At 36.7% G+C, this 27,948-nt stretch overlaps 1 protein-coding gene across 8 annotated transcripts in view; it reads left to right on the forward strand.

The window, feature by feature from the left end:
* Positions 1-27,948, forward strand: part of LRBA (LPS responsive beige-like anchor protein) — a 757,794-nt gene that overhangs the window by 176,501 nt on the left and 553,345 nt on the right. For 5 of the 8 annotated variants that reach the window (XM_070770117.1, XM_070770116.1, XM_070770115.1 and 2 more), the window contains exons 27-31: positions 2,637-2,764; positions 3,189-3,296; positions 7,626-7,782; positions 12,050-12,497; positions 23,515-23,645. In XM_070770117.1, coding sequence (XP_070626218.1) covers positions 2,637-2,764; positions 3,189-3,296; positions 7,626-7,782; positions 12,050-12,497; positions 23,515-23,645 — 972 coding nt within the window. The remainder of the gene's footprint in view (positions 1-2,636; positions 2,765-3,188; positions 3,297-7,625; positions 7,783-12,049; positions 12,498-23,514; positions 23,646-27,948) is intronic. The other 3 variants (XM_070770118.1, XM_070770120.1, XM_070770121.1) reach the window with 2 other exon arrangements.

The raw sequence follows: 27,948 nt of genomic DNA on the forward strand, positions 1-27,948 counted from the left end.
AATGCTGATTAGCTTATATAGGTCTGAGATGAGGCCTAAAATTGTCCTTCTAGTAATTCTCAGGTAGTGTTGATGCTGCTTCTCTTAGAAACACACTTCAGTAGCAAGGTTCTAAACTAGCATTGTTCAAGTGTAGCCATTAATCCAAATAAGTTGTGATAAAATAAGTTGTGGTAAAATCTGCTCTTCTCCTGGAGGCAGTTCTTCCTTGAGTTTTTAAGTGATATCTGAAATTCCTTAGGTGAAGAAAAATTATTTTTCTCTATGCAGAATGTTTCCTGTATCTAGTTGTAAATACTGAGACTTTGTTGATGATTTATTTGCTTATTAAATGGAGAGAAGTAGGTGGAGACGGAGAAGGCAATGGCATCCCACTCTAGTACTCTTGCCTGGAAAATCCCATGGATGCAGGAGCCTGGTAGGCTGCAGTCTGTGGGGTCTCTAAGAGTCAGACACGACTGAGAGGCTTCCCTTTCACTTTTCACTTTCCTGCATTGGAGAAGGAAATGGCAACCCACTCCAGTGTTCTTGCCTGGAGAATCCCAGGGTCGGGGGAGCCTGGTGGGCTGCCGTCTATGGGGTCGCACAGAGTTGGACACGACTGAAGCGACTTAGCAGCAGCAGCAGCAGCAGCAGCAGGTGGAGAAAAGGGGACTAAGAAATGAAAGCAAAATCTTTAGGAACCATGGCCATGTGAAGACAGATTAGAAATAAGGTACCTATGAAAATATAATATCAAAAGTGGAAAGTCTAATTAGTTAATAAAATATTTTCCCATATTTAGCAACAACATCTACACTTAGATATTCAGACGTACTTAGATTTTTTTTGTACAATGATTATTTTCACTCAAAATACCATTCAAAGTACTTTTAAACTCAGGGTACTCTAAAGAACTTGGTATACTATTTTTAGGGAGTTGTTTTAAAATCTTAGTTAAGAGTCAGATGGTAAGCATGACAAAACAAAAGCTATCATTTACTATTGTTATGTGTCATTTCTGATTTTCACATTGAGTCAGCAGTCGTTTTCTCCCATTCATTCATTTGTATTTTCTTTTATTCATGAGGAAATTTGAGATAAAAGAAGTTAGTTAACTTAATGAAAATTCAGAAGCTCTAAATTGGCAGAGTAGGAATTTGAATATAGTTTTACTAGTATTGCTGTTCTTTCTGTTATAGGATACACCATTAAACTTTATATCAATAATATAATTAAAATATTTAGAACCCATTACTTTGTATATGCCATTTTTTAAGCCTCTCCACTTCCTGAAAAGAGTACACTTATAGAATCGAAAGTAGAAGCCTACACTAGCAATGCTTCTCTATACTCAAGAAGTATTAAATTCAGAAACTAGGAGAATACTCTGTCTCCCTCTGTTTTCATAACTATAGAAGAAAATAAAGAAAGAATTCAGTGTACTCCAGCACCACATGTTCTCCTTGTTCAGGACCACTTAATAGAACCTGGTGAGCTTGGTCACAGCAGTCCAGATGTTTTGATCCCTGGTCGCCTCACCCCTGTGTTTGTGAAGTTGGAAGTGAGGAGGTCAGATGGCAACAGTAAGAGTAAACTGTGCCGCTGAGACTGACTGACACTAGGCACTCAAATGTGGTTTTTAGCTTTGTAACGCAGACCCAAACTTGATGCTGTACAACCTCTGACAAAAGTGGTTGGAACGTTTTTTGCTGGGCCTGACCCCAGATTGCACAGAGGTGTATTCCATGTTCTCTCTCCCTCCCTCTTCACTGTGTTCCTTCTCTTTTTCCAATTCTGTGGCTCTCTTTGGGCACCTTTCTGAATATTCTCCTTTTTCAATTCCGTGTGTAGTAGCTGTATGAGAGTCAGCTGGTACTTGAAGTTATCACTTACGTTTGCTATTTTGTTCCTAATTTGCTCTCCCATTCTTGTGGAGACAAATACTTTTAGGGCTACCAATTTGGCTGGGATTGGAGATGATTACATGCTATGAATCAATTCATAGACAATTGTGTATTACCTAATTCTTTAAAATTCACAGTTAATATCTGAATAACTTGAGTTAACTGCCTGATAAGTGAGAAGTTTAGAGAGGTAATTTTGGATTGTATATTAATCACAATCTCCTTTTTGTCCCCTACCTTTTGAACTATTTTAATGAAAGCCAGTAAAAGATAGACCTTATAAATAAATATTCCCTTTAATGCTATACCCTCTATCAGTCCCTGTTACTATCATGCTGTAATCCTAAAAATTTTAAGAAAAACGTGCAGGTTTCTAGTTTAACTATTGTACTTTAGTGAAGATAATAGAAGGACTAGTTGATGGCAATGTGATTTACTTTGTTTTCCTTCACTTTTGAAATTTTTTCTTCCCTATCTTTTCCTCCGTAAAAGATTATTTCAGGTAACTTATGTGAGATCTAAGAAACAGTCTAGTGTTTCTTAAGGTTCTTGAACTGATTCTCTTTTAGCAGTGGGCCCTATAGATTGGCTACCAGAGTCAGCAAACAAACAGTGGGTGATAAAGCCCAGGGATATTTTAGGAATTTGCTGAAGGTGATCTGTTTCAAATAAAATCTTATGCAACTTATTTAGGTGGGTTTTGTCAGTCCCATAATCTTAAATACAGTTTTTTCTTAAAATAAATTGCAGTGTGTGCAGTGGCAGTAAGGAATTGCTTAGAGTGTCAGCAGCAGTCACAGCTGAGAAGTAAAGGCGAAGCAGGAAAAAGCCAGAAAATGGCACACAGCCTGATTCCCACTGGGAAATCTGCTGCGAAGGTAAGCCTGTGGAATAATTAATTAAATAAGAAAGCATTCTCTTATTTTACAGTTAAGATCTTAAATTTATTTGTTCATTTCAACATAAAGTTAAATAAATCTGACAGAAGTCCTAAAATAGTTATTTTAGTCTGTGGACATAACCTTCAAATATTTGTTTGAGTATACAGTAAAGATTTGCTTATACTTCATCTTGTCTGCTTTTCCAAACGTTTACTCTCCTTGTGTGCATGATACTTTCCCTCCAGACACGTCAGTTTGCATTTCACGTGCTTGTTGGCTCCCTTCTATACCCCCCACCTCCGTCCTGACACCCAAAAACAGAAGCGAGGAGGAGGAGGAAAACAAGCTGGGGCCCATGGAATAGTGTGTTATTTTTTAGAATGTCTGTGCAATGTATGTTTATATGTTTTGTCTTAAATAGAGTCCAGTGGACCTTGTAACTGGTGGTATATCTCCAGTGAGAGATTTTGACAGGCTCTTACAAGACATGGATATTAATCGACTTCGGGCAGTTGTCTTCAGAGACATAGTAAGTTACAGTATTTCTTTCACATATTCTCTTAGCTGATACATATTTCCTCCTAGGCCCACAGTATTGAGAGTGAACACTTTTTGTGATATAAAATCATCAAGTAGAAATAAGACTCAGACACCAGTTGTCTTGACAATGATTTTTGAATCTTAGAAGGTATTGTTTATATACATGGAGCTAATATATCAGAGTGTTGCTACTGATAACAATACATTATTAGATAGTAAGCATTGTAAGTGCTTTATGTATTATCGTTAATTCCAACAACTTCTTGAGTTGTGTACATTGTAATTCCAGTTTTATAAATGAGGAATTTGAAGCACAGAGAGTTCATGTCACTTGTTAAGCTAATGGAGCTAGAAAATGATAGGATTCAAACTCATCAGTCAAACACCAGAACCTGTGCTTTCAAAGTTTTATATGATATAAAGTTCATGACGATATATGGAAAAACCACTACAATATTGTAAAGTAATTAGCCTCCAATTAAAATGAATAAATTTATATTAAAAAAAAAAAAGTACATGACGAAATGTTGTTTATGGTATTTTTTAAGTATTTTAAAGGTGAAAGATAGGTTTGTTTTAGCTAATTTTGATACATAATATGGCAGAATTTCATGTAGAAATTGTAATGTTGTATAAAAAAGCATAAACATGAAAATTAAAATCATTTGTGATCCTACTCACTTGGATTTGGAATATTATCATTAACATTCACTGAACTGTTACTGTGTGTTGAGTACTAGGCTGCTCTATACTACACATAAGTTTTTTAAAAATAAACTTTATAACTTCAGTTTTAATTTTCCTTTCTCTGTTGTTTTAGTGTACTCCTGATTCTTCATGAAGTATGCAATTTGTTAGTAGTAGTTGTTATTAGCTATAGCTAATAGTCTTAAACACTTATTTCATATTAAGCATAGGACTGGATGATTGATAATATATTATCTCCTTTAATTCACAGAATACTTGTATGAGAAAGATAGCAGTATTAGCTTAAATTATCTGCTTAAAACCACAGATAGTGATAGGTAAAAGTTGAGGAAGGGCCTAAGGAATCTGATTCTTGAAATTGTCATGTCAACCATACTTCAAATTTTCATCTTAACTAACATCTGTATGTACTTAATTATGCTCCCTCTCTGGATCTCAGGTTTTTGCTTTTTGGTAACTGTATTATTCCTTTTATTAACAAAGCATCACCTTTGTGTTTTTCGAAACCCACTGCCTGTGGTCTACTGTGGAACCAAATATTGCTGCTTCCTTCTCTCCCCATTCTCTTGGAGTAGTTGTTGAGTCTATTGCCCTATAACTTTGTACTTCCTAAAATGAATTTTAAAAATCTACAATAAGTGAAGTAAGTCTGGCATTAAAATTTTTCTGATGACTTTCCTATAGCATTTAAAATGAAATCAATACACGTTACTCTGCCTCTTATTATATCACAATATTTGGACAGAGAATTAGAGCGTCTCCATGTCTACCATGTCATTTCTGAAAGTAACAAATAACTTTAATTTTTTTGGTAATTAGAAAAGTGATATAGTCACCTTATAGGACTTTTAGAAAAGAGAAAAGAGCTTATTTCCCAGGCTACATCCAGAGCCTATTCTAGCATAAGCAAACTTTGAAGAAAAAGGAAATTACCTAAGATTAGGGATATAAATAAATCATTACCTAGAGGTTAAGAGCTACGGTTTTTAATCACTCTAATCTGAGTTCAGATTTGCTTTTGCATTCACTGTGTGCCCTTAGGTAAATTACTTAACTTCTGTAGGCCTCATTTTATGTATGTGGGTTAATGACTGTAGCACAGTGCCTGACTCACAGTATGTATTTAATAAATGACAGCTACAGTTGAAAACAAATTTGTTTCGGGAGCTAGGTCTTAAACATAAGGATCTATGTGATATTTCTTATTTGGGCATAAATCAGGCATACCCTGTATACTTCATACTGTAGTTACTAAACACTGAACATGCTAATGGGCTAAATAAAGATTTCAGTTCAGTTCAGTTCATTCACTCAGTCATGTCCAACTCTTTGCGACCCCATGAATCGCAGCACGCCAGGCCACCCTGTCCATTACCAGCTCCCAGAGTTCACGCAAACTCATGTGCATTGAGTTGGTGATGCCATGCAGCCATCTCATCCTCTGTTGTCCCCTTCTCCTGCCCCCAATCCTTCCCAGCATCAGAGTCTTTTCCAATGAGTCAACTCTTTGCATCATCAGTCCTTCCAATGAACACCCAGGACTGATCTCCTTTAGAATGGACTGGTTGGATCTCCTTGCAGTCCAAGGGACTCTCGGGAGTCTTCTCCAACACCACAGTTCAAAACCATCAATTCTTTGGAGCTCAGCTTTCTTCACAGTCCAACTCTCACATCCATACATGACCACTAGAAAAACCATAGCCTAGACTAGACAGATCTTTGTTGAAAAAGTAATGTTTCTGCTTTTCAATATGCTATCTAGGTTGGTCATAACTTTCCTTCCAAGGAGTAAGCGTCTTAATTTCATGGCTGCAATCACCATCTGCAGTGATTTTGGAGCCCAAAAAAATAAAGTCTGACACTGTTTCCACTGTTTCCCCATCTATTTGCCAAGTGATGGGATCAGATGCCATGATCTTCGTTTTCTGAATGCTGAGCTTTAAGCCAACTTTTTCACTCTCCTCTTTCACTTTCATCAAGGGACTTTTTAGTTCCTCTTCACTTTCTGCCATAAGGGTGGTGTCATCTGCATATCTGAGGTTATTAATGTTTCTCCCGGCAATTTTGATTCCAGCTTGTGCTTCCTACAGCCAAGCGTTTCTCATGATGTACTCTGCATATAAGTTAAATAAGCAGGGTGACAATATACAGCCTTGACGTACTGCTTTTCCTATTTGGAACCAGTCTTTTGTTCCATGTCCAGTTCTAACTGTTGCTTCCTGACCTGCATACAGATTTCTCAAGAGGCAGGTCAGGTGGTCTGGTATTCCCATCTCTTTCAGAATTTTCCACAGTTTATTGTGATCCACACAGTCAAAGGCTTTGGCATAGTCAATAAAGCAGAAATAGATGTTTTTCTGGAACTCTCTTGCTTTTTCGATCATCCAGCGGATGTTGGCAATTTGATCTCTGGTTCCTCTGCCTTTTTTAAAACCAGCTTGAACATTTAGATAGGTAGAAATAATTTATAAAACATTAAGAAGCCCAAGCAAGTTATTTGCCTACATTGTTAATGTTGTTACCATTGGTAGCAGTTATTGTAATAGATGGTAGGATTATGTGGCAGAAGAACATAGGAGTTTCTGGAGAAAAGGGTACATTAAGAAAGGAAAAATGAACATATCTTTTCCATCAAGACTAATAAAGTGTTACAGATGAACCTAAAAACTACCAAAGATTCTTGTCAGATTATAAATACATCTAATAATCCTGTTAAGTGGATATGTTCAGTAGACTCTGATATTTAATTTTTCTCTGAAATTGTGTCCAAAACTTTTGATAATCATTAATTGGTAACTTTAAAGCGTTATTTGTACCAGTTGTTTCCATTTATTTATCTCCTAGGCAACCATGTTCTTTGTTTTGTTTATCCTAAATTTATCTGCTACTTGAGTTTCAGAATTTGATGGACAAATTTTGACTTTTTCCTTTAGATTCAAATGTATTTTGAAAACTTATCAAAATTCGTGATGTGTGCAATGTTCCTTTGAAAATGGGGAATTTTATTAGGTGAAGCGGTCATTGATATGTATAGGTGATCTGTAGAGCTGAGATGAAGCCTGAACCTCTTTAGAGATCAGCCTGGTTTGTTCTTTTCTTTCTCCAGACACTATATTAAGTCCTAGTCACTTGGTTGTCTATATTCCTTTGAAATACTCTTGAAAAGTTCTTTAGCATCTAGTTCTGTCTCTGATAACCTCACTTTTAATAATCTCCAACATTTGTCTTTTAGGAAAACTGTTATTCTGATTTTCTTAAAACATAATTTAATTCTTATGGTTGGAAGTAAAAATAATGGTTCATATATAATTACAGTTGCTATTTGATTAATCTTATAAAGTATATTAGGACATATCTCTTCAGATTGAGTTACTTAATGTAAAAAAAATGAGCCAGCGTTTCTCTCCTGTTTCACAAGCATAAAACTAACATATACAGGCATTTTTTCAAGAGTCTTTGTTCAATTTTTGCTCAGGTGAATTCATTACTATTTTCTATGTATATCGAAAGATTCGTGAATGTGTTTTGTATTTGAATGTTGTCTTGTAAAATAAGATTCGAACGTGTTACTTAGTAGTGGCATGGTTAACTCCTTTTATTTTCTCCCCAGGAGGATAGCAAACAAGCACAATTTTTAGCCTTGGCAGTTGTATACTTTATCTCTGTTCTTATGGTCTCGAAGTACAGAGACATTTTGGAACCCCAGAATGAAAGGCATAGCCAGTCTAGAGAAACTGGTAGTGAATGTGGAAATTTGTCACTCCCTGGTAAGTTTCTGTATTTTATTATCTGGCATCCAAAATTCAAGTAAAACATTACCTACTTACGGCAGTTAAAATATTCATCCTGGAATTTAAATCCATTTGTGTATACATTAATGAGAGCATGCAATTAGTTTTATTAATAACGAAGTATTTTAAGGACCCTGTAGTTAATTGCACCTGAGATGTGATTGCTGTTTTAAGTGAGTCATCTAATTAAAAAATAAGTGAGAAAACATTATGGTTTACGAATAAAGTATTAAACATTTTTAACTCAGCATTTGTTGTGAAGAATAACTTATATTCTCTTATAAGATATATTTGTTTACAAATAAGTGTAATAATTGGCGTTATGTATAATATTAGCTGCCAGTTATAGATGTATAGTTAGAGAAGCAGCTAATATAGGAGTAGCTCCTCCCCAACAGAGGAGATTTCTCTATCCAATCAGTATTCATTTGGTACCTCTTAGGTACTTGTTCATTACTGATGAGCATAAGCAAAAAATCTGCCCTCATGGAGCTTGTATTCCAGGAGAATAAGTAGAAAATGAGTTTATATAATGAAACAAATTGCATAGTATTTTAGAAGAGGTTAAGTCTTAAGACAATAAAAATTGAGTGGGGAAATATATCAGGAATAACCAGGAGAAAGGGAGTGTGAATTTTCACTCCAAGGAGAATGGGAAATTATTGGAGGGCTTTGAGTACAGGAGTTAGAATTGATGTACGTTATTAAAAAGTAGAATGTGGAATTCTGTTAAGATTACATCGTGTATGGCAAGAAAAAGTGGAGTTTCAGTTATGGAACTGTGTTACAGATTACCTCAAAGCGAAAACTCCCACCTGTTTTAGTCTTGTTATCATGATTCCGTGACTTTGTTTCAGATAAGGCACAGTGGTAATAATTCCTGCTCTAAATGATGTTTCTGGGGTTGGAAAGTCTGAGATAACGTTTCTACTCATTTATCTAGCGCCTCAGCTAGAATAGCTCCAAGAGCTAGGGCTGATGGACTAAAGTGACTAGGCTGGGGTTGTGTGGAGGGGACCTTGCTACTCTCAGCTAAATTCCTTTGTTTTACTCCATTAGTTTGGAGGTCCTTTATCTCCTATATGGAGGTCTCTCTACATAATCTTACCAGCAAGGTAGCCAGACTGCTTTCCGAGATGTTCAGGAATTCTGAGAATGCACAAACTCTTAGATCTTCTTAAAGATTGGGTACTGAACTGGCCCATTGTCACTTCTGCCACATGGGTGTAAGTAAGTCAGGCGCTGTGGGAATTTCTTCAAGAGATGGGAATACCAGACCATCTGACCTGACTCCTGAGAGATCTGTATGCAGGTCAAGAAGCAACAGTTAGAACTGGATGTGGAGCAACAGACTGGTTCCAGATAGTGAAAGGAGTACTTCAAGGGTGTATATTATCACCCTGCTTATTTAACTTATATGTAGAGAACATCATGAGAAATGCTGGACTGGATGAAGCACAAGCTGGAATCAAGATTGCCGGGAGAAATATCAATAATCTCAGATATGCAGATGACACCACCCTTATGGCAGAAAGTGAAGCAGGACTAAAGAGCCTCTTGATGAAAGTGAAAGAGGAGAGTGAAAAAGTTGGCTTAAAGCTCAACATTCAGCAAGCTAAGATCATAGTATCTGGTCCCATCACTTCATGGCAAATAGAAGGGTAAACAATGGAAACTGTGACAGGCTTTATTTTCTTTGGCTCCAAAATCACTGCAGATGGTGACTGCAGCCATGAAATTAAAAAACACTTACTCCTTGGAAGAAAAGTTATGACCAACCTAGACAGCTTATTAAAAAGCAGAGACATTACCTTGCCAGCAAATGTCCATCTACTCAAGGCTATGGTTTTTCCAGTAGTCATGTAAGGATGTGAGAGTTGGACTATAAAGAAAGCTGAGTGCCGAAGAATTGATGCTTTTGAACTGTGGTTTTGGAGAAGACTCTTGAGAATCCCTTGGACTGCAAGGAGATCCAACCAGTCCATCCTAAAGAAAATCAGTCCTGAATATTCATATATATTCAGATTTTGGAATATTCATTGGAAGGACTGATGCTGAAATTGAAGCTTCAATACTTTGGCCACCTGATGCGAAGAACTGACTCATTGGAGAAGACCCTGATTATGGGAAAGATTGAAGGCAGGAGAAGGGGATGACAGAGGATGAGATGGTTTGATGGCCAACTCAATAGACATTAGTTTGAGTAAACTCCGGGAGTTGGAGATGGACAGGGAGGCTTGGCGTGCTGCAGTCCATGGGGTCACAAAGAGTCGCACATGACTGAACAACTCAACTGAACTGAACTGAAGTCAGGCCTAGTCCATACTCAAGAACTACTCAAGGGGTTGAATTCCAGGAGGCATGACCTAGAGATCCATTAATGTAACAGTCTAACATAACCAGTTAGGAGTATTTTGCAATAATCTAGGCAGGAGGTGATTTGGGTATTGACCTGGGTGGTAACTGTAGGGCTAGTGAGAAGCAGTGAGATTTTGCATATATTCTGATGGTGAGAAAGCAGTATTTAAAAATATTAGGCATGCATATGTGAAATATGGAAGGTAGTCAAGAATAATTATAATGTGCAGTTGGACAGACTGAAGGTGAAACATACTCAGGCAAGGATAAGAAATTTAATTTTTGATATATTGTGTTTGCGATGTCTTTTAGACATATTAAAAAAATGTAAAGTAGGCAGTTACATTCAGTTCAGTTCAGTCACTCAGTCTTGTCTGACTCTTTGCGACCCCATGAATTGCAGCACGCCAGGCCTCCCTGTCCATCACCCACTCCCGGAGTTCACTCAGAGTCATGACCATTGAGTCGGTGATGCCATCCAGCCATCTCATCCTCTGTCGTCCCCTTCTCCTCCTGCCCCCAATCCCTCCCAGCATCAGAGTCTTTTCCAATGAGTCAGCTCTTTGCATGAGGTGGTCAAAGTACTGGAGTTTCAGCTTTAACATCATTCCTTCCAAAGAAATCCCAGGGCTGATCTCCTTTAGAATGGACTGGTTGGATCTCCTTGCAGTCCAAGGGACTCTCAAGAGACTTCTCCACCACCACAGTTCAAAAGCATCAATTCTTCGGCGCTTAGCCTTCTTCACAGTCCAACTGTCACATCCATACATGATCACAGGAAAAACCATAGCCTTGACTAGACGGACCTTTGTTGGCAAAGTAGTGTTACATACAACAATCTAAATTTGATTGATTGATTGAAATAGTGATATTTAATACTTGGAGAGTGAATGAGACCATTAACGATATAAATGTTGATATAAAAAGTAAAAGGATTAAGAACTGAGTACTAAATTCCACAAAGTTAAGAAATAAGGGAGAAAGAAAAGTGAAGGAAGTAAAGAAGGAATCACAGTAAGGTATGTGAAAAGCTGGAAGAGTGTTACTAGCCTGGAAGGAATAATCAGTTGTTCCTGTTATGTCAAGAGCTGTTAGGTCGAGAATTGCCATTGGATTTAGCAAGATGGAGCATTTTTGTTGAAATGGAATCAACACCTGATTGGAGGGAATGAAAATCAAATAGAAAAGGTGATGTTCCTTGTGGGACTGTCTTTTAAAGCTCATTGAATCATTCATCCATATAGGGTTGGTAACATGTTTTCTAGTAGAAACTATGTCTGAGGTAGAGGTCTTGGGACTCTTATCTCAAAAAATGCCGTGTATAAGGCACAGAAGCCCATACAGCAGATTGTAAGCAATTTTGTGTTGTGTATGTATTATGGCATGAGTAGCAGGAGATGAAGTTGGAGATGAATAGTGATCTGGAAAATACTTACTGGTGGACCTAGTACTTGCCGGGCATTGTTGGAGGCCCAGGCATGGTCACTGGTGCTGGAGGTGAAGTGTTAATGAAGACAAATTCGCTACCCTGATGAAGTTTACATCCTAGCAGACTTATATTATTGAAGAACCTTGAGTATACCCTAAGGATTTTGGACTTTTTCTTGTAGACCAATGGCTTTCAATCCTGTATTGCTACCCATTGGTATGTCATATTCAGTTTGGGGTTTTCTCAGATACTTTGCTAACCTTATTTATTATTACTATTTTATTAAACTATTTCACTATATGTATATTTACTCAGTACATTTTATAGATTAATTTGTTTTAGCCTTTTAAAACATGCTGTATATTTCATAATCTAAAACAATTAGGAGTGAATGTACCTTTTTAAAATTATTTGTAAATCTTTTTTATTTTTACTTTTCTTCTTTTTCTGGGTAAGATGTAGAGGACTCACCAGCAGCATCAAGCCCATTAACTCCAGCATCTGTGGAGGAATCTGAAAGCACATCACCTGCTCCAAGGCGGAACTCAGGCACTGGGGGAGAAACAGCTCCTGGGCTAGGCAGCGGCGCAGACGTGGCTGCTCCTGGAGTGCCTCCGCGCGTCGGTGCCGGTCCCGATGCCATCAACGAGGCACTGTGCACTCTTTCTTCAGAAGTCAGTAAATCTCAGGAAACCAAAAGTGATGGAGGGAATGAATCGGATAGCAAGGCTGCACCATCAGTTCCAGTTTCAAAAAATGTCAACGTGAAGGACATTCTCCGAAGCTTAGTAAACATACCAGCAGATGGAGTCACTGTGGATCCTGCCCTTCTGCCACCAGCCTGCCTTGGAGCTCTTGGTGATCTCTCTGCTGAACAGCCTGTGCAGTTCAGATCTTTTGACAGGTACTATAAATATCTTTTGTATTACTCAGCCATTAAAAAGAATACATTTGAATCAGTTCTAATGAGGTGGATGAAACTGGAACCTATTACACAGAGTGAAGTAAGCCAGAAAGAAAACACCAATACAGTATACTAACGCATATATATGGAATTTAGAAAGATGGTAACAATAACCCTGTATACAAGACAGCAAAGGAGACACTGATGTATAGAACAGTCTTTTGGACTCTGTGGGAGAGGGAGAGGGTGGGATGATTTGGGAGAATGGCATTGAAATATGTATAATATCATATATGAAATGAGTCGGGTGCTTGGGGCTGGTGCACTGGGATGACCCAGAGGGATGGTATGGGGAGGGAGGAGGGAGGAGGGTTCAGGATGGGGAACACATGTATATCTGTGGTGGATTCATTTCGATATATGGCAAAACCAATACAGTATTGTAAAGTTAAAAAATAAAATAAAATAAAAAAAATAGCCTTTTGTTTTAGCATCTTATAAATACATGCATTATAATGGAGTTTAAAGATTAAGCAGGAATTTAACTTTGCTAAATTTTGTAGCTTCAGCATTAAAAAGGGATGTTTTAATCTAGTTTTTAAAAATTATGATATTTTGTTGACGGGTTTGTATATCATTTCATTTTTTAAAAATTAAATTTATTTATTTTAATTGGAGGCTAATTACTTTACAATATTTTAGTGGTTTTTGCCATACATTGACATGAATCAGCCATGGGTATACATGTGTCCCCCAGCCTGAAGCCCCTTCCCACCTCCCTCCCCACCCCACCCCTCAGGGTCATCCCTTGCACTGGCCCTGAGCACCTTGTCTCATGCATTGAACCTGGACTGGCAATCTGTTTCACGTATGATAAAATACATGTTTCAATGCTATTATCAACATAATCATTAAGATTGTTTAAGAATAATGTTAATATTACATTCTGTTCAGCTCAGTTGAGTCACTCAGTCATGTCTGACTCTTTGCGACCCCATGCCTCCCTGTCCATCACCAACTCCCAGAGTTCACCCAAATTCACGTCCATCAAGTCGGTGATGCCATCCAGCCATCTCATCCTCTCTTGTCCCCTTCTTCTCCTGCCCCGAATCCCTCCCAGCATCAGAGTCTTTTCCAATGAGTCAACTCTTTGCATGAGGTGGTCAGAGTATTGGAGTTTCAGCTTCAGCATCAGTCCTTCCAGTGAACACCCAGGACTGATCTCTTTTAGGATGGACTGGTTGAATCTCCTTGTACTTCAAGGGACTCTCAAGAGTCTTCTCCAATACCACAGTTCAAAAGCATCAATTGTTCAGTGCTCAGCTTTCTTCACAGTCCAACTCTCAAATCCATACATGATTACTGTAAAACCATAGCCTTGACTAGACAGACCTTTGTTGGCAAAGTAATGTCTCTGCTTTTGAATATGCTATCTAGTTTGGTCATAACTTTCCTTCCAAGGAGTAAGAGTCTTTTCATTTCATGGCTGCATTCACCTTCTGCAGTGATTTTGGAGCCCAGAAAAACAAAGTCTGACACTGTTTCCACTGTTTCTCCATCTGTCTGCCATGAAGTGATGGGACCAGATGCCATGGTCTTACCTTTCTGAATGTTGAGCTTTAAGCCAACTTTTTCACTCTCCACTTTCACTTTCATCAAGAGGCTTTTTAGTTCCTCTTCACTTTCTGCCATAAGGGTGGTGTCATCTGCATATCTGAGTTTATTGATATTTCTCCCGGCAATCTTGGTTCCATCTTGTGCTTCTTCCAGCCCAACGTTTCTCATGATGAACTCTGCATAGAAGTTAAATAAGCAGTTTGACAATATACAGCCTTGACGTACTCCCTTTCCTATTTTGAACCAGTCTGTTGTTCCATGTCCAGTTCTAACTATTGCTTCCTGACCTGCATATAGGTTTCTCAAGAATCAGGTCAGGTGGTCTGGTATTCCCATCTCTTTCAGAATTTTCCACAGTTTATTGTGATCCACACAGTCAAAGGCTTTGGTATAGTCAATAAAGCAGAAATAGATGTTTTTCTGGAACTCTCTTGCTTTTTCGATCATCCAGCGGATGTTGGCAATTTGATCTCTGGTTCCTCTGGTTCCTTTTCTAAAACCAGCTTGAACATCTGGAAGTTCACGGTTCACGTAGTGCTGAAGCCTGGCTTGGAGAATTTTCAGCATTACTTTACTAGCCTGTGAGATGAGTGCAATTGTGCGGTAGTTTGAGCATTCTTTGGCATTGCTTTTCTTTTGGATTGGAATGTAAACTGACTTTTTCAAGTTGGCCTGTGGCCACTGCTGAATTTTCCAACTTTGCTGGCATGTTGAATGCAGCATTTTAACAGCATCATCTTTCAGGATTTGAAATAGCTCAACTAGAATTCCATCCCCTCCACTAGCTTTGTAGTGATGCTTTCTAAGGCCCACTTGACTTCACATTCCAGGATATCTGGCTCTAGGTGAATGATCACACCATCGTGATTATCTTGGTCATGAAGATCTTTTTTGTACAGTTCTTCTATGTATTCCTGTCACCTCTTCTTAATATCTTCTGCTTCTGTTAGGTCCATACCATTTCTGTCCTTTATTGAGCCCATCTTTGCATGAAATATTCCCTTGGTATCTCTAATTTTCTTGAAGAGATTTCTAGTCTTTCCCATTCTGTTGTTTTCCTCTGTTTCTTTTCACTGATAGCTGAGGAAGGCTTTCTTATCACTCCTTGCTATTCTTTGGAACTCTGCATTCAAATGGGTGTATCTTTCCTTTTCTCCTTTGCTTTTTGCTTTTCTTCTTTTCACAGCTGTTTGTAAGGCCTCCCCAGATAGCCATTTTGCTTTTTGCATTTCTTTTTCTTGGGGATGGTCTTGATCCCTGTCTCCTGTATGATGTCACAAACTTCAGTCCATAGTTCATCAGGCACTCTATCAGATCTAGTTCCTTAAATCTATTTCTCACTTCCACTGTATAATCATAAGGCATTTGATTTAGGTCATACCTGAATGGTCTAGTGATTTTCCCTACTTTCTTCAGTTTAAGTCTGAATTTGGCAATAAGGAGTTCATGATCTGAGTCACAGTCAGCTCCCGGCCTTGTTTTTGCTGACTGTTTAGAGCAAGTTGCATATTAAATAATTTTCTTCTTTTGTTTGTTGCAACTTAGAAATCACTTATTCTTCCAGATGGCTATCTTTCACTCCCCTGCTGTCAATATGTGCCAGGCTTTGTGGAGAAAGTGGGAATCTGTGAATTCTGGCAGACTCAGGAATTCATCTAAGTGTCTGTCTTGACAGCTTGAGAGAGCTGACTGTAGATTGCTGATTTTGTTGGTTCTGTTCTAAGAAACCTTCGGCTAATTTACTTGAGATTTTTCTTTATATTAAATTTACGGTAAATTTTCTGAAATTGTCTCTGTAAGACGTATATTTGAGTTATTGAATTCTTTTCTTTTATTTTATTTTTAAACTTTACAATATTGACAAGCTCTACCTTATAGAAAAGTTGCCAATTAAAAGAACTTTTACTTTTCCTGAACCTGTTGAGGGGAAATTGATACAGTACTCCATCCTTTTTGAATAGTTTATTGTGTTTTTTTCTGCTATACACAGTAAATTCATCTCAATAAGGAAATTAAGATAGATATCATACTCCCTTCAAATCTTCAAACACATTTCAAGTTTCATTGATTTTTCTCAGCAATGCTCTTTTTAGTAGAAGGATTGAATTCAGAATTGTATACTGTATTTTGCTGTGTCTCTTTATTCTCCTTCATTTTAGAAGAATAGTTCCTTCATCTTTGCTTAAATTTAATAGCCTCGACCCTTTAGAAGGTGAGAGTCCATAATGTTTTGTGGAGTGTCCCTCAGTTTAGTTTGTCTAATGTTTCCTCGAAATTCGGTTCAATTTAAAGCGTGTTTGGGAGTAGTATCACGGAAGTGGCACTGTTTCTTCCTATTGTGTTCTGTCTAGTGGCACACAGTTTTATCTTGTTACTGATAATATTCATTCAGATCGTTTATTTAAATGGTATTTTCTGGGTTTCTCCTTGGGAAGAGGTACTGTGAAACTGTTATCATCTTCATCAAATGATTTCAATACATTCAATATATGGCCTTATGATTTCCTGTTTTATAGAATGAATTATCCTGTTCAGTTGTGTTTATCTTGATACTGAAATTGTCTCTTATTTGGCCAGTGGGATTTCCTTCCAGTTGGCTTCTGTTTTCTTTTGACATATTTTCATCATAATTTCCTTCTGTCTGGTTGTTTATTTCATTGTGCCTTCTCTGTATTTCATCTTATCTCTTGATTTTCTACTTCAGACTTGCTGGCACATTAGACATTCAAGCTGGTTAAAATGATTTATATAATTAAGGTGCGCTGAACTCAGGGAATATATAATTTTATTAGAAAATCTTTTTGTCATCACCCTCTGTCATCTTGTTCCTTCTTCCTTCATCTAAAGTTTAGATCAAGTGTCCTAGAATGGTAAGACTGATAGTCTAAATTCCAGGTAAATAACATATTGGTATATGTATGATGTGTTGTTGTAGATACAGTGGTTGCTAGAGTCAGATTTTTTTTTCCTTTTATTCCTTTCTTCCTATTATTTTTTCTTTAATTAGGGTTGTAGGAGTTATATATTGCTTCTGGAAATCAAACACAGCTGTGTGTGAGTTCTGGCTTGATTACTTACTTATTAGTGGATTTGGACAGATTACCTCATCCTCCTGAGTCTCAGTTTCCTGTATGACATTGTGATACTATATGGCTATTAAAGCGGAAAAAAAGCAGAACAATATGTGTTGGTGTGAAATGATATTGACTATATATTGATCTGTAGCACTTAGCATGAAGAAATCTAGAAGTTTAAAAGATTATGCGTAGTCTTATTGAGGGTATATTGTGGAGAGCATCGTGGTTCAGTTTATTTGAGGGAAAATTGGCAGTTAATTAAAGTTTAAAATATGCAAACTTAATTATATCTCTAGAAGTTTATACAGATGTATGCAGGTACAAGATGTTTTCTTCCTGTAAGAGGAATTTCATAATTAAGCTAATACCTGTTGAGCTTTTACCCTGTTAAAGTGTTAAAGTGCATTGTTGTAGATAGGCAGGTAGGTGGGTAGACAGATACTGTTTTTGTTCTTACTTTACAGATGAAGAAACTGAAGCATAGGGAATGTAAAAAAGCAGCTTAAGCTCTTGTGCTAAAGTGGTGGAGCTGAGATTTGAGCCATAGCCAGTGACTCTCTACCCTGTCATTTGGCAGTGCTATGCGAACATGGTTGCAAATGAAGAACTGGTTACATGTGTTGTTTCCTATGCATATGGTAAATACTCTGCAGCCACTGATGAGAGAGAGAGAAGCACAACACTATGTATTGATGTAAAATGATGTTGAAGATATATTATTAAATGAAAAAGCAGAGTACAGTTTAATTTGGGCTTTAATGGTCTTAAAAAAAAAACAAACATATATATGTTTCCGTATGTCTCAAAAAGTATATGACAAAGTGCAGTGACTATATTTTGAGGTGTAAATGATTAGGTTTTTGAAAAAATTGACAGTATTTATAAACTTGTTTAAATTTGTATTTGTCTTAGACTAAATAATGAGAAAAACTTGAGGGTAGGTTTTTATATTTAATGTATATTTCTAATATAATCAAAGTTGTTTCGTTATAAATTCCCCAATTTTCATGTGTTTTGGCATTTATTTCTTTTTAAATAGTGTAAAAATTTTTTGTGCCTTCATGATACCTTCAGTGAGTAGGTTATGAACCTATTCAGGAAACTGCAAAGGGAATACAATTTTAGAGATTTATTAAAATACAAAACAAAGGGGAATTTGGCAATACTATTTTTCAGGAGGCTATTTGGAGCTTACATGTCTGGTATGCACTTAACATATTGTCTGATGGCAAGCAAACTGCTCTGGTTTCCCCCCCTCTTTTTCAAAGCAAGAGACACCTTTTGAAAAACTTTTCATGCAGCTTTAGACCAAAGGAGTATCTTTGAGAATTTCAAAGCATCCCTCTGATCGTGTATTTATCTCTGGAATGCTGTGTCAGAAATCACAACTCTCCTCATATCTTAAGAATTATCAACTTCCAAGCAATAGCTGGAAAGTTTAGAGTAACAGCTCCATGAGTGGAACCTTGCTGATAGGCTGCCAGGTTGTGGGCCTTTGTGGATGGCAAGGTGTTTGTGTTCATTCCCATGCCAAAATTCCTGCTCTTATCTCACTCAGAGATCCTCTCTGGTGATTAGTGGATACCAGGGATTTATCTTGATAAAGTTCAAGGGCTTTGTCTGGCTTTTCAGCTAGATCCTTAGGGACTAAAGTACTTGGCTTAAAATGCTCTTCTCCTTTAGTGAACTATTTGCATGTTAAAGAAAATAGCGTTTCTGTGAAAGTTTATGATATTTCAAACTGATACAGTTCTGAAATGGAACTTCTGAACCTTAGTGATCTGGAAGAAAATGTTGCTCTCTTTTTGTTGTTACTCAATAAAAAGAAATCTTCAAAAAAGTCTCCCTAGTTCAGGTAAGAAAAAGAAAAGTCAGCAGTGTTTATACTTTCTATCTGTGGAGGCTAAGGAAAGTTACTTCTTTCTCATTTGTAAAATGGGGCTAATAATATGAAGTGCTTACCTCTCGGGTTGTTAGTATAAATAATCCCCTCATGGTGGTGGTAGTTTGTTGTAAATGTAAGTAACATAATTCATATATGTCCTTGGCATAGTGCTTTACAGATACTAATTATTAAAGTTGGTGAGTATAAAGAAAAAAAGCTATAATATGTGGAATTTTATACTTTAATATTTCGTTATAACTTGAAAGTTTGGAAAAACAGCTTGCATAATTAAAGGACTTATCTGTCTTCTGATTTTTTTATGCCAGAAAGTTTGAAGTGCTTTTTCTTAAAATTGATGGCATATATCAAAAATTCAGTCAAGGATTTCAGTTTATTTTAAGTAGAACCTCAAGCTGTAGGATGAAAATGATGCCATTTTATTAAAATTTTAAGACAGCCTTTACTAATCCATTTGCTCAGAGGTAAAGAATCTGCTTGTCAAGCAGGAGATACAGCTTTGATCCGTGGGTCGGGAAGATCCCTTGGAGAGGGAAATGGCAACCGACTTCAGTATTCTTGCCTGGAAAATCCCGTGGACAGAGGACCCTGGTGGGCTCCAGTCCATGGGGTCACAAAAGAGCTGGACAGGATTTAGCAACTAAACAACATTCCTAACAGTTTAGAGTCACACTTTATACATGATGAGTATGGCAGCTTAAGTATACCCTGTGTTGAAGATTTTAGTCTTTTACACAGAAAATTTATAGTAATAAAAACAGTAAAGGGAGTGAAAATATGAAATTTGCCTCCTACTTAATGTCCTTCTAAATGAATCTTTGTGACTGAATTTTCTTTGTTTTTATATAGCCCAAAGCTAAAGCATTATTATGTTACTTTCTCAGAGGTGATTTGAAACAATCATTGAATATGGAAATTGATTCATTCTATTTTTCTATTATGTACTAAGGAAATTGCTAAAGAACTCAGTTTTTCTTGAACAGACATATTTTTGTATTTTAGTAGTAGTACATATGTATTAATAATTTTAAATCTTGGAAATCTTTATTCTCATTGCTTATAGATTATAATATAGAATTATGTTTAAATGTTAATATAATTGTGATGGTTGTACAGTTTTTGAATATTCTAAAAACCATTTAATTTTATACTGTATATAAATAAATTGTATGGAATGTGAATTATATCTCAATAAAACTTAAAGGTCAGTATGAGGAACTGGTTCAAATTAGAGGCCCTTGTTTAGATAAACCTAGAATTGTGGGGCAGTTCTGCCATCCACCTTGACAAATTACTTTTCCTTTCTGAACTTTACTTTTTCAGTTTTTTAAATGAAAGTAATAAGTATGTTAGGATTATTTTGTGAATTGAGTAGTGATTCTTGACATATTATCAGTGCTTAATCTTAGCATTCATTAATGATTTGTTAAGTTTATATGATAGGATCATGTATTGTATGTATTTATTAAAGTTTGTATAATTGGATCACGTGAGAACACAAAGAATATAGTGAACATCACCTTGGCTGTCTGGGGACGCTTAACCTTTGGCAAGGTTTTGAAAGGTGAGAAGGAAGATTGCTGGCAAACAGACTAAGCGGAAGGGATCTTGGTAGAGAAATAGCACGCACAGAGGATTGGAGCTGTGAACTAATGTACATGCTTAGTTCAAGAACCGTAAGAGCGTATTGCAGAAGTCTGTAAGGAATGCTAGTTAAATGTAAATTCATATAGGAAGCCACACTTCAGATGTGTTTGGAATGAGAATGTGTGAAAGATATAGGACAATAAATATTTACTGAACTAAGTTATAGCTGTTATTTATGATTGAAAACATTATTAATGGCCCTTGTTTGAAGGAACAGAAATGAGGTCAGGTTCTTTTGTTATCTTTTATTAACTGTGCCATCTTGGACGAATAGAAATTATGTGTTTTACAGGACATCTGTGGTAAATTTTTTGTTGTTGCTATCTTTTCACCATTTTGTTAAACATACAGAGAAGTTCAAAGTATTGTACAGTGAACATTTAGTGACCTGTCATTGAGATTCTGCAATTAGTCTTTGTTTGTTTACTTCATTGTACAGTTCTCCGTATAACCATCTCTGTATCCATCAATCTTACTTTTTTATGCATTTCAAAGTAAGTTGCAGGCATAAGATCACTTCGGTCTTAAACAGTTAAGGCGCGTAGATCTCTAACCAAAGACCAATACAGTTTTTTAAGGTAAAGTGTACATACTATGATAGGCACAAATCTTAAGTGTTCCATTTTATGAGTTTTGACAAGTTAAACACCTAACCTAAATTTCCAGTCGAGTTGTCCTCAGTCTTGAAAGCTCCTTAACGCTTCTTCCTGGCTAGTGCCTATCCTACCCTCACAGACAATTATTGTTCTATATTGTTTAAACAACAGATTAATTTTGCCTTTTCTAGAACGTCATGTAGGAAGTTCATGAAGGACTTACATCCTTACATCCTTAAAGGAAATACAAAGTATGTGTTCTTCTGTATAAGGCTTCCTTCACTTAACAAAATGCTTTTGAGATTCATACATGTTATGTTAATCAGTAGTTTATTACTATTATTCCATTCTATGTGTATACCACCAAATTTTAATTCATTTTTCTGCTTAAAGATTCAGGGCTATTTCCAGTTTTTGGTTGTTATTAGTAAAGCATTTCTTAATGTTATTGTATCTATTCTTTATGGACTTAAGTTATGGTGAGGAAATTTCTAAGAGTAGAATCGCCGGTACATAGGTTAGGCTTATGGCTTAAATTTCAAATATAGAAAAAACGGTTTCCCTTTTCTAAATACTAAATTGTTGCTCCTATCAGTACTTGGCTCTTGTATGAGTAAACTAGATCTTGCTAGTTGTTTCTTTTGTGGTCAAATGTCAGAGTAAATCCTCCATGTTCGCCCCTCTCCCGTCAAAATAGCTTGTTAGCAAATAAGTAGCTACAGATTTTCTTAAACAACAGGCTTGTGAAGTTTTGCCTTCAAGCAGGTAATTCACAAAGAACATTTTGTATTGTTTTGTGAATGTACTACCAGCACACGTGTACACACACACGTGCACACATGCAGGGGGGTGGTCATCCACTCCCCCTAAAGTCAATAATCTTCACGTGATACAAGCTACCGTGATTTAAGCACAGCATTTTGGATTGAGGGCTCAGGTGGCTGTTGCTTCTATTTTTTAGTGTATAGTTAACATTGGCAGTCACCCTTATAATGATGTGCCACCAGCCACCCCAGTACATTGGCTACGCCATGCCTAGCACAGAGAACTGGATTTAATTGGTGGCAGTGTTTGCTGTCACATGATAGGCACTGAAGTAAAACAGAACCTATTTCACTTCGTGTTATCTCTTTCGATGTAACAAAAGAAACAAAATATATTTTAAAATATTGGAATTGTATAATTTTCACTTCTGAATGCATTTATTGGGATCAAGTGTCTAAGTAACTTTATTTCGAAACTGAATAAAGCTGTTAAGGGAATACTTGAAGCTTGCAGTTACAATATTGTCAACAAAAGATGTGATTAAACAAATTGAATGTTGAAGACTTTAGGCTTATGGTTAACACCAGGTAATTAAAAGTAAGCACTGCTGTGGGAGTGCATTATATATCAGCTGTCCTCTTTACCTCATTAACTGTGTTTTTGCATGTTTATGGAGCTAACTTCAATTAAAAGTGCATTTTATGTTATGCCTAATAAGGTCTTTTAGTTACTCTTTTGGCATAAAGTATTACCCTTTAATTGAAATTGGTATATCATAAATACCTGTGTTTAAATAATACAGAGATGAACAAATTTGATTAGTTGATATTTTTACATCTAGCTTTTATATGTGTGCATTATTTTTTCTTTGTAATATTATCACAAGATAGTCTTTGAGGATTGAAAAGTAAAAATTTGATTGTATACATGTTTAAAAATTGTTAATGTCTGCATTTTCTTACTTTATAAGATTTCTAAGGTTTTATCATTTCAACTTACTGGTGCTTTAAAATTCTTGTAGAAATCGGTTGAGTTTCCTGCTTTACTTCTGAGGTTAAGAAAAAGTTACTTCTCCACATGAATGCCATATTTCTTTTTTGTATATACCTTTGTTTATATTTTAAGTTGGATAATTAAAGATGATTTTAAATTTAAAGAATGTAGTAAATATAAGTTTAAATGTTAACATGTATTATTATATTTTCATAGAACATTATCTTGATTCTGAAAAGTAAAGAATAAATTAATGTGAATACTATTGAAGTGAGTCCTTGTTGAGAATATTTTCTAAATTGTACATGAAAATAGAGATAATATGGTAGAAAGAAATTGGTTTCCTATTTTGTGTTTTGAAATTTATGTAACTGTGTGATCTTCTATATTTTAAAATCTATTTATTTTCTTTATTACAGAAGTGTCATCGTTGCAACAAAAAAATCAGCAGTCTTACCTTCCACACTTACAGGTATACCTACCAATGCTGTTAGTGTGGTTTCTTCAGTAGATTCAGCTCAAGCCTCAGATGTGGGGGGAGAATCACCTGGTGAGTTTGTTACCAGTGATTACAACCAAAAAGTTCTTAATCTCATTTTAGCAAAGTTTAGGATTGTTGATTAAGTAAAAAGTTTTGTAAGGCATGTTTTAAATGAATATACTGTTGTAGTATGTTGTTGATTATTTAATAATTTTCTGAATAAATTTGAGTAATATGAAATAAGTTAAATCAAGGATTTCAGTACTTTTCCCACTTAAACATAGTAATGTATGATGATTTGGATGCCGCTGATTGGGTGGATGAATGAATGACAGATCTATTAAAATACTTTTTTCCTGTCCCTGCTCTTGAGATGTATATACGTAGAGTTAGTATAAGGAAGTTTTGGTGAAATTTGGTCTTTGAGTCTGGTTGTCAATTGCCAGATGTTCATGTGGTGTCCAGTACTTTGCTCTCTCTTGCACAGTGTCTGACTTAGATACTTGGGAAGGGAATGCTGCCCCCGAGTCATCATTCAGGTGTTAGTCTTGGTAGTTCAGTAACTCCCACTGCAGTTTGATTTTTGTCCCATCTCTCTTTCTATATTCCTTCTGAAGTCTTGGGTACAAGACCTTAAATCCTAGCTGTTGGTTAGAAACTTAGTGATAATACCAGGTGAACTTGAAGACTATGTGATAGTAAAAAGACCAAGTTATTGAGTAGGAAATGACAACCCACTCCAGTATTGTTGCCTGGAAAAGTTTATGCACAGAGGAGCCTGGCAGGCTATAGTCCATGGGTAGCAAGGAGTCAACGCAAATGAGCAGCTGAGCATAGACAGACAAGGGCCCGCCTTAATCCTGGCTCATCGAGTCTCAGAGTCCACAGTCACAGGTACAAAGATTGTTTTTCTAAATACAGTCCTCTCTGTAGGTTCTGGGGCTTACAACTTGGGCATACCTCTGGGGCTGCTATTAAACCTGCTGCAGTGTATAAGAAAAAAAAAGACCAAGTTAAAACAAGGGGGACATTATTTCATGTAAATAGTATTTTTCTGGGGAGAAGGCAATGGCAACCTACTCCAGTACTCTTGCCTGGAAAATCCCATCGGAGGAGCTTTGTAGGTTGCAGTCCATGGGATCGCTAAGAGTCGGACATTACATGCTGTGTAATAGTAAATATTTGAAGTATGTATATATTTTTCATATATAAAAAGCAAGGAAATGTACACTGAAGCTACATTATTATTCCCATGAATTACTGGAAATTTTGATTTTTGAAATTTTTAATTTTCCAAAAATTTATCCGTAATCCTATATTATTGGGCTTCCCTGGTGGCTTAAAGGGTAAAGCATCCGCCTGCAATGCAGGAGACCCGGGTTCAATCCCTGAGTCAGGAAGATCCCCTAGAGAAGGAAATGGCACCCCACTCCAGTATTCTTGCCTGGAAAATCCCATGGACGGAGGAGCCTGGGAGGCTGCAGTCCATGGGGTCGCTAAGAGTCAGACACGACTGAGTGACTTCACTTCACGTATTATTTTTATACTTAGGAAAGATAGTTGTTGAAGGAAAATGTTTACAAGGAAGCTAAAAGCTTCAGTGGTAGTAGGCAGCCTTGTGCTATCTCATTTTTTGTTTTATTAAAACATTTAAGCAAAGTAATAGATCTTATTTTTTAGATGTTTTAAGTTATAGGAATGGAAGATAGAGAGTTCCTCTATTATACCTTCTTAGTTTTACCCCCTCTTCATTCCTGTGTCATTAATATCTTGCAATAGTATTGTATATGTATATATTTTTTCATCATTCATTGTCTTAGTGAGAAACTATAAAGGAAAATAAGTATAGTACTCTAGTAGAATTTCCTTCTTCTTTATTGTTCCATTATACTGTGATGTGTGTTGTTGTTTTTTTTTTTTTTTTTTTTGAATTTTGGAGAAGAAGCAATTTGGTGATCTATTTTGGACCAGTTAAACAAATTTCTGTTCTTTCACCTCTAAAGTTGACTCTTAAAAAGAGTCAGCTGTGATTTTTCTAGACCAGCCCTCTGTTGGGAAAAAGGCAGATGTTACTAATATTTATGAAACTTTCTGCCATCTTTTAAATTCAGTAATATTAATTTCTTGTAACTTACTGGACCATTTGTAGTAAGTTCAGTATTTTCATCTTACTTTGAATACAGTGCCCTTTAATTTCAGTTTATGGAACAAATTAAATAGGATCTGAGTTTTAAAAATTTGTGCAGTCTTTGTCTGACTTATTTCAATAAAGATAGAAAAAGTGTTAAGTAAAAAAAAAAAATAATAGTGATACAAGGGAAAGAAAAAATTTCCTGCAGTCTTCAGAAGAGATAAATAGAAAGAAAGCTGATATATGGGTAATATTTAATATAAATAGAAAAAGGCTGAGTTATAGGTAATATTTGATAGAGAGGGGGCTCCCCAGGTGGCACAAGTGGTAAAGAATCCACCTGCCATGACCCCTGTGTCAGGAAGATCCCCTGGTGTAGGAAATGGCAACCCACTCCAGTATTCTTGCCTGGGAAAATCCCGTGGACAGAGCAGCGTGGTGTGCTACAGTCAGTGGGGTTGCAAGGTGAGAACATACACGCTGGTTTGCTATTTAATATAAAACAGTATGATGGATTTTTTTCTGAAGCCATTTTCCAGTAATCATTATAATATAAAATACTCACCCTGAAGAACCATATGCAGAATTACAGAATAATTTTCTATCTTGAAGACTGTTGTAATTGTTGGATGTTACTGTTGTTCAGTTGCTAAATTGTGTTTGACTCTTTGCAACGCCATGGACTGCAAGCTTCCCTGTTCTTCACCATCTCCCAGAGTTTGCTCAGACTCATGTTCATTGACTTGGTGATGCCATCTGACCATGTATTCCTCTGTTGCCCCCTTCTCATTCTGCCCTCAGTCTCTCCCAGCATCAGGATCTTTTCCAGTGAGTCAGCTCTTCACATCAGGTGGCCAAAGTATTGGAGCTTCAGTATCAATCCTTTGAAGAAATATTTAGGGTTGATTTCCTTTAGGATTGACTGATTTGACCTTCATGCAGTCCAAGGGACTCTTGAGAGTCTTCTCCAGCACCACAATTAGACAGCATCAATTCTTCAGTGCTCAGTCTTCTTTATGGTCCAATTCTCTTTGACTGTATGGACCTTTGTTGGCTGATAGATGTCTCTGCTTTTTCATATGCTGTCTTAAGTTTGTCATAGGGTGGTATCATCTGGATATATCTGAGCTTATTATTTCTCCCAGCAGGCTTGATTCCAACTTGTGCTTCATCTATCCTGGTATTCCACATGATGTACTCTGCATAGAAGTTAAACCGATAAATACTTAAGGTGACAATATGTAGCCTTGATGTACTCCTTCCCCAATTTTGAACCAGTCTGTTGTTCCATGTTCAGTTCTAACTGTTGTTTCTTGGCCTTCATACAGATTTTTCAGCAGACAGTTAAGGCGGTCTGATGTCCCCATCTCTTTAAGAACTTTCCACAGTTTGTTGTGCTCCACACAGTCAAAGGCTTTAGTTAGTGAAGCACTCTGAAATTTACCAGTTTCCCCCCGGTTGTTTAAATTTTGTATAGTTTATGGTGGTAGTATTTCCCAAATAGTTCCCACTGTCTTCAATTTGGAGTAGAATTTGTAGTAGTTTCGTTTTTCTCTCTAGCTCCCATTATTTAAAAAATTAATTCATTCTCTTTTAAGTCATTGTAAGTTGTTTTTATGATGGTGGTCTTTAGTTTTGTCACTTGTTTTGATATCTTTTCCCTCTTCCTTTGTCACTAGGCTCCTGTTGTCACTTAAGTGGTACGATTTTAGTTTGTTGCTTCTATTCCATTCCATTGACTGCTGCCATGAATATTATTGCATTGATAAGAAATCCTGTTTCTGACTCTCCTCAGTCAGTTCAGTTCAGTCACTCAGTCGTGTCTGACTCTTTGCGACCCCATGAATCGCAGCACGCCAGGCCTCCCTGTCCATCACCAACTCCCAGAGTCCACTCATCGAGTCGCTGATGCCATCCCGCCGTCTCGTCCTCTGTTGTCCCCCCCCCCGCCCCCGGTCCCTCCCAGCTACAGCCCTGCTTTTCATGCTTTTGCCTACCATACTTCCCTTGTAGTCTGTTCTCTTTTCACCTGGAATCCAATCAAATAGAGAGAGATTTCTGCTGTTAATAATTTTAGTTGATAGATTTTTTTTCTTTTTTTTTTTGGTAGATCTCTTGATTTAAGTTATTTGCCATTAAAAAGTAGGCTATATGCAGTATATTGAATCTTATTATCCTTCTGATTCAAACAGGATTTGGGGAAAATAATTTGTGGATGAATTGATTGTTATTGTGATTATG

Source organism: Bos indicus, chromosome 17, assembly GCF_029378745.1.
Source record: "Bos indicus isolate NIAB-ARS_2022 breed Sahiwal x Tharparkar chromosome 17, NIAB-ARS_B.indTharparkar_mat_pri_1.0, whole genome shotgun sequence".
Lineage (NCBI taxonomy): Eukaryota > Metazoa > Chordata > Mammalia > Artiodactyla > Bovidae > Bos > Bos indicus.